Source organism: Odontomachus brunneus, unplaced genomic scaffold, assembly GCF_010583005.1.
Source record: "Odontomachus brunneus isolate Ranch 3 - 2012 unplaced genomic scaffold, Obru_v1 Obru_scaffold_112, whole genome shotgun sequence".
In the NCBI taxonomy this organism is placed as follows: domain Eukaryota; kingdom Metazoa; phylum Arthropoda; class Insecta; order Hymenoptera; family Formicidae; genus Odontomachus; species Odontomachus brunneus.
Window position 1 is genome coordinate 825,038 of NW_022639562.1, and position 9,105 is coordinate 834,142.

General features: G+C 32.7%; 1 protein-coding gene across 11 annotated transcripts in view; it reads right to left on the bottom strand.

Annotated features, from left to right (window-relative positions):
• LOC116849333 (protein unc-79 homolog) overlaps nt 1–9,105 on the bottom strand; it is a 736,358-nt gene that overhangs the window by 497,129 nt on the left and 230,124 nt on the right. For all 11 annotated transcript variants that reach the window (XM_032826384.1, XM_032826380.1, XM_032826379.1 and 8 more), the window contains 4 exons: nt 2,327–2,503; nt 1,982–2,253; nt 1,697–1,839; nt 754–978 (listed from right to left, as the gene is read on the bottom strand). In XM_032826384.1, coding sequence (XP_032682275.1) covers nt 754–978; nt 1,697–1,839; nt 1,982–2,253; nt 2,327–2,503 — 817 coding nt within the window. The remainder of the gene's footprint in view (nt 1–753; nt 979–1,696; nt 1,840–1,981; nt 2,254–2,326; nt 2,504–9,105) is intronic.

Sequence of the window (9,105 nt, forward strand, 5' to 3'; positions counted from 1 at the left end):
CTCTCTCTCTCTCTCTCTCTCTCTCTCTCTCTCTCTCTCTCTCTCTCTCTCTCTCTCTCTCTCTCTCTCTCTCTCTCTTTCTCTCTCTCGGACAAACATCTAATATTTTTATCTTTAGACTTTATTAAGAGAAAGTTTTGTCAAAATTAATGCGCAATTAACTGTGTTTTCCTTTTCTAAGTTTCGTAAATCTAAACAAGTGATAAATTTTTTTAAAATATCTACAATATATATGAAAATATAATTTTACAAAATAATTGTAAGAAACTAAAAATGTAAAAAAAATTTTCCATGTTTTCATTATAATGTGTTATTTTTTAAATATATTAAGGAGTTTGAAATTGGAACTCTACCCACATACATACACACACGCGCACACACGCCACTCACACACTCTCACACTCCACAAATAAAGACACCCACAAAATTGGGACTGTTACCTTATAAATATTCATATCATATTTTCGAAATGATTAATTCTTTAAACACCAGGTCTCTTCTTTAATTTGTTAAAATAACTGTAAGAACTTATACGAATTTGGTTTATGATAAATATTAATAAATTCATCTACTTTTTTACATTCACGTAGTGACTTTTAACGTATTTTACAATATGATATTTTTCAAAGAATATAAACAAAGCTCAAAACGAAGCTTATATTATCTTCATGTGTGCTTAGTGTATCACTACTGGTCAAACGGTGAGAGCAGTGCTTAAAGGATTAAACTAAAATGTTAATTAAGTCAACTAACATCGGGTGGATATGCTGGATTTTCCGGTACTATGTAAGTAATCAGTTGCAGACACAGCTGATGCCAAATCACTCTAGATTCACAATAAGTACATTCAGTATCCGAAATGTTGCATGTATGACAACTATTCCAGTTAGACGCAACTATGGATTTCATTAAATGGCAAGCATCCTGACAAACCCATGTATTGATTCCAGTATGTTTATCAACACCTTGAAGTTCCATCTAAATTAAATTCAATGTTCTTGTTATTCAATGTTCAATGTTGTTGTTTTCTATCATATGATCGTATATATAAAGATCGATATCTATGTGAAGTTAGCTTCTTATTTTTTAAATCTGAGCAAAATAATTAGATTTCTATTTGCCTCCTGAAAAGTTGTAGAGTTCTTAATCTATTTTAGAAATAGCTTTAACATTTAAAACAGCGAAAATGTTATTTTAAGAAAGAGAGTCAATTTTATAACATTTTTAGTTAACAAAAATTGAAACTTTTTTTAGAATTCTGAAAAAATTTGTAGTAATTCTAAAATTCTTTATAAATTTTGTAGAGATTTTTATAAATATATCTAAATAATTTATATCTTTTTAATTTATATCTTTTTAATTTAAAAATAAGAATAATTTATATATTTTTAATTTAAAAATAAGAATAATGACAAAACGTAAATAAAATTAGTTTATTTCTGTTTACGTTTGGAAATCGCAAAATATTGTATTGAAAAAGATTTTAATCATAAATATTTAAAAATTTTAAACTGAAGAAGCCCTTTGAGCTTAAAACATTCCTTTAAAAAGTTACTCAGTTTCTTTAGAGTCCTGAATAATCCCTTTAATTCTAACAGTTATTTTTAAAACTCTAGAAACGATAGAACCAAAAACACAAAAATTATGATATATTTTTGTATCCCAATTGCAAAACTTAAAAAATTTTTTATCTTACTTGTTTTAATAATATGTCAAGCATGAGAATGCAGCAGGATAAATTTAGTTCTGCGTTTGTCATGAATTCCATATGCCTGGGCGTTGGTGCCATATCGTCGGAAAGTGGCGTTGATTTGCCAGATTCATTTTCCACGACGGGACCTGTATATAAGTGTTTCGAAAATACGTTTAATTGAATAAAAAATTTTAATTGAATTCAATTGAATTAAAAAATTAAATTAAATCAAAATTTGTTTGTATATTATAGATGAATAATAATTTATATAACGTTAATTATACACACATGTAATGTTGCCATCGCCGTTTTTGGTGGATTTGCTTGGCTTTAGTTCTGATTCCGCAGAATTCATCGATTGCATAACGGCAACTCCATCGCTGAATATTGCAAATAACTGGCTAAGTGGTATCATTATTTGTAGCATAGTAAGCGTTTGTAACCAGTTAAGGGCTTGTTCTTGCACTTTTGCGCTTGTATTGATGAAACGCTTTGCAACAAAATTATACATCTTTTTCGCGTCAAATCCTAAAGGACTCATATCCGGATCTAAAATCTTACTATAACACAAATTTATAAAGCTACTATAAATTCAGAAATTTAAATACTTTTTCAAGTTTATAGTACACTTACCATAGTATCATTTTTAGTTCGTGAAGTTCGTGTTCAGGAACATCATTAACTATCGCTTCCATCCAATGTGGCATTACATAATCCCATATATCGGGTGTGATTACTTCGTACGGTACTAAACAAAATAGACGATTCAGGCCGTCTTTCAAATGCGATGTTCGTGAAGCCAAAGTTTCCCTTTAAGATAACAAATTCATTTCTGAAATAATCTAATCGCCCTTATATAAGAAAGTATTATTGGTTGATTAAGGATAAATTACTATTGCGCAGAATTTTTATTACTAAGGTAAACGTCCTAGTGATTGAACGTGTACCGATAATTGAATTACTAATAATATACTTGTGTTTGTTAAAATGCTTATAATAAATGAAACAAAATCACAAAGTAACTAAATATTTCTTTTCATTTATTATATTGTTTTATATATTGAAAAGCATTTCAACAAAGAAAAATACAAAACCAATATGTCAATCATTGGGACACGTATGTTCGATCACTGGGACGTTTATCTTAGTAACTAATGATTTTGAATACTAAAGGGATTACACACCTTCGACAAGCCTAAACCTACTGACCGAAATTAATGAATTTTTATTGTAGGTAAAATTGTTTTATTGAAAATGGAAAAACGTATCTTATAGAGTAGTCTTTAAAAAATATCTTTCAAAAATTTCAATAAATAATATAAAAATTATGATCTTGGTAGAACTATCTTCTTGAACGGTGTTCGAAAAAACGGCGTTTGCGATACACATTATCGTCCCCTCTCATCTAAAACAAAGAGAAATTTCCACTAAATTTAAACTAGATAAATAAAACTATCATTTGTCATAGCCAATTTTGAAAATATTGGTTTTTTGAAAGCAGCGATTCACAGCGAAAAATTTTTAATTTAAAAATCGGTTTTAAAAATCGATTTTTATTTATAGAGAAAAATTAAGCAATAAATGTAGAAAATCCTGTGACAAACACTATATTACTGTATTAAGCGTAGCTGTACAAAATTTTATGCAAATTAATTCATTAGTCTCTGAGATATTTTTGATTATTGGATTTCTGGAATTTCAAAACACTGTTCCAAGGAAAACGTATTTAAAGTTTTATGTGACAGTAACAAATTCATGTTATAAACAAATTGTTGAATGAAAATATTTTTTTATCTTACGCAGTAACGTCGATATCTGAGCCATATAATATTTCTTCCTTTGACATAGAAATCTTCTTATTATCTTTTTTTTTTACTCTTTGCGTCTCATTCGCTTGTCCTTTGTCGAACACTGCGCCACGCACTCGGTAAAACTCCGATTGTCGCCGACAATCACCGATTGTTTTCTTTAGCGATCCACCGTTGAATATTGAACTCTGTGTATCGAGATTTGCATTGCCTGCATTATTTTTAATAAAATCACAGATCATTCATTAAATAAGCTAGCGACGACGTTGACTGCAATTTCGACTATAGTTAAGTTAGAATGCACTTCATTTGACGATATCTTCCAGATAAAATTATTGAGATTTTCATTATTGTTCTGAGCGTGTCTTCCGACACAATCTTCCAAAAAATGTCTGTGCTGGGATCTAAATATACGATTTCTTCTAGAACTTCCAATGGAACCGATTCATAATTGTGTTCATACTCAACCAACTTGCTCTCTGACTTCGCTTTCTGCCACAATTATCAAAAGTCAGATACTGGAGGATACTTGTCATGTATATCTTCCGACACAACGTTACAATAAGGTAGGGCTCGGAAGTTTGCCCATTTCGGCCAATTATCGGAAGCTACGTCTTCCTATCTTTTTTTGCCACGCGGCGAGCCTCGAAACTGACAGTCGACTCCAAGCACGGACGTAAGAATATCTGGACAGAGCACAAAGTGCGATTATAGACGAGGGGCTGTGTAGCCTAACGGGAAAAAGGGGTACATCGTCGCGGCCATGTTGGTACAGGAGTTTCGCATCTATTCTCACGGTGTCAAATTAGCGACCATTACCATCTTGGTATATCAACTCTATTACAATATATGAAATCATTCTCCTCACCTCTTGGGTTTCACCCTCGCGACAATATGCTCCGTCCAGATATTTTTACGTCCATAGCTCCAAGCCTCAGGGCCGTTGGGATTATAAGGAGCGCTATGTAGTGCCAATCAAAGATGCGTTCGGGAAGTGCACTGAACAACACTAACGCGTCATTCAATCTTTGTTGTACATGTAATGAGCGCGATATCAACAGTAACACGTTATTCAATCTTTATTTCGCTCATTACATGTACAAGCCATTGTTAATCCATAATAGATGCTTCATTTATCAATCATTTTTCCAGTGAGCTTATTACTTCCATTGATACTTTTATTTTTTTTTACGCATTGACAAAATCGTGTTATCATCCGTTTTTATGTGTCCAATGCATTCTTTTTTATTTATTTGTATTGTATCTTTATACGATTTTGCGGCAACCACTCTTTTATACATCTTCGAATCACCATCTTCTATGTAATTGAATCACTATCTTCTATGTAATTGTAACGCTCCTCAGATTATAAAAACATTTCCTTTAAAACATCCATCTCCATCTTTTCAGCGTATTCTTCATGAATTCAATAAGCAGTCAGTCTCATATTCTGCTTTTCACTTTTTATATTCAGCCGAGTATATTCTCGATTTCCAATATTCACAATATATATTTTACAAGTCACATATTTCACTACAATATTGTCGACTTTTCTTATGAATCAACCGATCAATATCGTTGATCCAAGTAATGAAGTGAAACTACATTTCTTCCACGTGCCATCAGAAACTTCTAACTCTGTTATCCAATCTACAATTTTTCATAGCCTTTTCCTACTCAATAACTCTTGTAAATACACTTTTATCAAGGAACATATTAGATTTCGTTTCCGGGTTTGAGCCGCGTAGATTATTTTTTATTTGATTCCGACATTCCGCGAACATTTCTGTCCACTTCATCAGACAGGAACGACCCGATGCCGAGTTGCTCTTGAGAGGTCTTCCTTTATATAGTGGTTGGTGTAGGAGGATAGGGGGAAGGAGACAGGAAAGGGGGATGGTGGTGGGAAATTTGTCAGTCATGTTTTGAAAACATTTTATTGGGTTTCATCATGGAAACCAAATAAAAATATACTGACATTGTACGACTTTTGTGTCACAGGAAGAAGCAAATCTATTATATCACAAAGTTTTTCAGCTCCTTTTAAACCAATGTTATAGCCATAGTGCAAACAATAGCATCTATGGATTTCATAGGCAGTATTAATGAGCGGATAAAGTAAAATAAAAACCGGATCATATACCGCATACGCAATCATAATTTTGAAACTCAGTCCCCTCGAGCACTTTCAACTTTAAATTTAACATCTCCATTACACTTTTTACACTTCACGTGCTGGATTATTACAATAAATATGTAAATGAAAAAATTAAAGATACTATAATATAGTCTCTTTTTCAAACACAAGTATATAACGAGCGGTTTCCCATTTCTTTGCAGCGATTCCTGCTATCTCTTGTTCCACAGAATATCGATTTTTGAAAGGAATCTTTTTCTTTGTCACGTTTTTCTTATATTCTCCCGATCGATGTCTGTCTTGTGAATTCTTGCGACTATTTATTACTTTAATTTTTTCCAATTGATGATTTTTAATACGAATTATATCTCCAGTCGTCCCTTCGATGAAAATAAGACTAAATGTCGACGAGTCGTTACACAGATGGACAGAATTTCTATGTATGTACAAGTAGAAGGAAAAAACGTTGGTGTGAAAAAACGTTGTAGCAGTCTATGAGCTGCGGCATACATCCGGCATGTACGCGGTCCTCACTTATATGCGTCAATTATATCCACACAATTTTGATGATGCAACGTCAAACTTCAGTATCACTCTGATTATGAGATATGATAAACTAAACTCCACCAATATATACACATATTTGACGCGTAGATATTCATGGGAGACGGAAAGATATATGCGAGCGGCACGCCGAAAAAAATTTCTCACGCGCCGCTCGAATTGTTTTCTGTAAACATTTACATTTCGGCGATACTTCTCGTTGCTCAGGAAGAGTGAACCAATGCTTGCGTGATCGAGCGTTTAACCTTCATTTTATTACATTGCACATACTGGATTAGCTAATGTGCTGGCGTTGCGTGCAAATTTTTCCTCGTTAATAAATTTCCTATAAATTTTCTCTAAATTTTAAGTGATTATTTCGAGAAAGATACCGATCCTCTATTACTTACCCAGACCTATTCTAACAATATATTATCTTTGGACAGATATTGTCAAACATCCTACATACAGGGTATCCCACATCACCATTTTTAAACTTCGAAAGCATAGAATGGATTAAAGTGTTGTAAGAAAGTCTCGTACTATTTTGCAATATTCGCAATAGTTTTCGAAAAAATTAATTTTAAAGAATTGAATGAATAAGAGAGGAGCGCTCGAGTCGCTAAAATCGCTCGAGACTTAACGCGATTCAGTTTGATAAAAACGAATGGCGACTTGCGGCAAGGGGAAAGACAGGTTTTTGCCCATGTTTGCATCGCCGCTCCTACGTCTCATTGCACTACGCTAAAACTCGCGTCACAAGTTTTCTATTGCTTTCTCTCGTTTTCTATTGCTTTCTCTTTTTTTACTTGTTTTAATCGCAGAATTTTATTACAGTTTAGTTTTAATGTGAACTGCTTTTGCTTGTCTTATAAAGTGATCTAAATGTAATCATGAGCGAGCAAACGCCTTTGATACAAGCTTTGACGCACTCTGCCGAGACGTAAGAGCGACGACGCAAGCAACGGCGCTTGTCTTTCCCATTGCCGCGCGTTTCCATCTGTTTTTTAACCAACTAAGTCCCGATTTATACTATCGGTCTGCTCACGGTCAGCTCATGGTCCGCTCACGCTCCACTGATGGTCCGATCAAATATTCTTTCATTGTTTACATCCACACTATGGGTAACACTATAGTTTCGGTCCAGTCTCGCTCCGATCTCGCTCCAGCAACGTTCCTTCGAAAGAATATTTTACTGGAACATGATCGAACTTGTCCGGAGCTGTATTAATAGTGTGAACAAGTTTCTGAACGATTTTTCAATTTTTGACAATATTATTTCGAATGTGCCTGCAATCATTCAAAAATATTTAACAAATTTATCCTCATCTACTAAATAGGAGTATAATGTGAAATATTCTCCTTCAGTCTTTTTATCGATCAAACTGGAATAAATTCACATAGATTTTTTTCTTACCTAGTTTTTTGTTTTACACTTTTCACTTTCTCTATCTTCATCGTCCTATACCACAGCAATTGTGATTAATTCTTCATCAAAAATTAGCGCCATCTTTTTGGGAAAAAATTAAAACGAACTTCACGACAAGAAGGTAAAAGCTATACTAATCATCCAAGATTGGATCGTGAGCGACTCGATAACGTAAGTATTCTAGCAATATGATAAGACTATGAGCGGACCGTGAGCGGAGCGTGAGTGGAGCGTGAGTGGACCGATAGTGTGAATTGCGCGATAGCTCGAGCGCTCCTCTCTTTTCCACTTAATTTTCAAAAATTAATTTTTTAGAAATTTTGCGAATATCGCAAAACGATATAAGACTTTTTTATTTACTTCAATCCATTCTGCCTTTTCGCGAAGTTTGAGAATGGTGATTTCAGACACCCTGTGTATACAAGGTGTTTCATTTTAAATGCCCCAAGCAAAAATCTCGAAAAATATGGAAAATACGGAAAAATGTTTCAAACAAAAGTTATATGGTTCAATAAAGTACATAAGGCACCATTGGTTTGACATTGGGTTGCGCCGTCAAGGTCAGGTTAAAATCAACTTTGCTTTTTTAAATAGAAATATATATTTTTTATTACGGAATTTATTTCGCGTAAAAAAACAAAAAAATTTTATTTGAAAAAAATTTTTATGCGACCTCTTTTTCTAAGATATTTACAGAAATCTACAAAATTATTGGTTTCAATAATTTCTTACTCAAATTTTATCAACTTTACCGAAAAATAGCAAGAGATAAAAATTGTTTATTCTCTTCTCATAGAACTATGACAATTTCCTCAGAATTTTTTAATTAACTTTTTAGTACTTATTTTAGTTAATTAAAAATTCTGAAAAAATCTCAGAGCTCTTTGAGATGAAAATATAAAATTTTTATCTCGTGCTATTTTTCGGTAAAGCTAATAGAATTCGAGTAGAAAGTTATTGAAACCAATAATTTTTTAGATGTTTTCGTAAATATATCAGAAAATAAAGATTGTATAAAAATTTTTGTCAAACAAAAGTTATTTACTTCTTTACGCAGAATAAAATTTCGAAATCAAAAATATATATTTCTATTTAAAAAAGCAAAGTTACCATCGACTTGACTTTGGTGGCGCAACCTAAGATCAAACCGTTAAAATCAGTAAATAGATCTTCCTAAGCCTTATAACTTTTACCTAAAACAATTTTCTGTAAAACTTATATTTTTCAAGATATTTTACCGGTCTAATACTTTTGCTGCACTTGTATATATACATTTGTATATATACACGGTCTACTACTTTTGCTGCCTTGTATATACAGGGTGTTCAGAAAGTACCGGGACGCCCGAATATCAGGAAAAATATAAGTTTTACAAAAAAATGTTTCAGACAAAAGTTGTGGCGTTTAAAAAGATGTATTTACTGATCACATCAGTTTGACCTTGGGTTGCGTAGCGAAGGTCAGGTCAAGGTCACATTAATTTTTTTAAATGGAA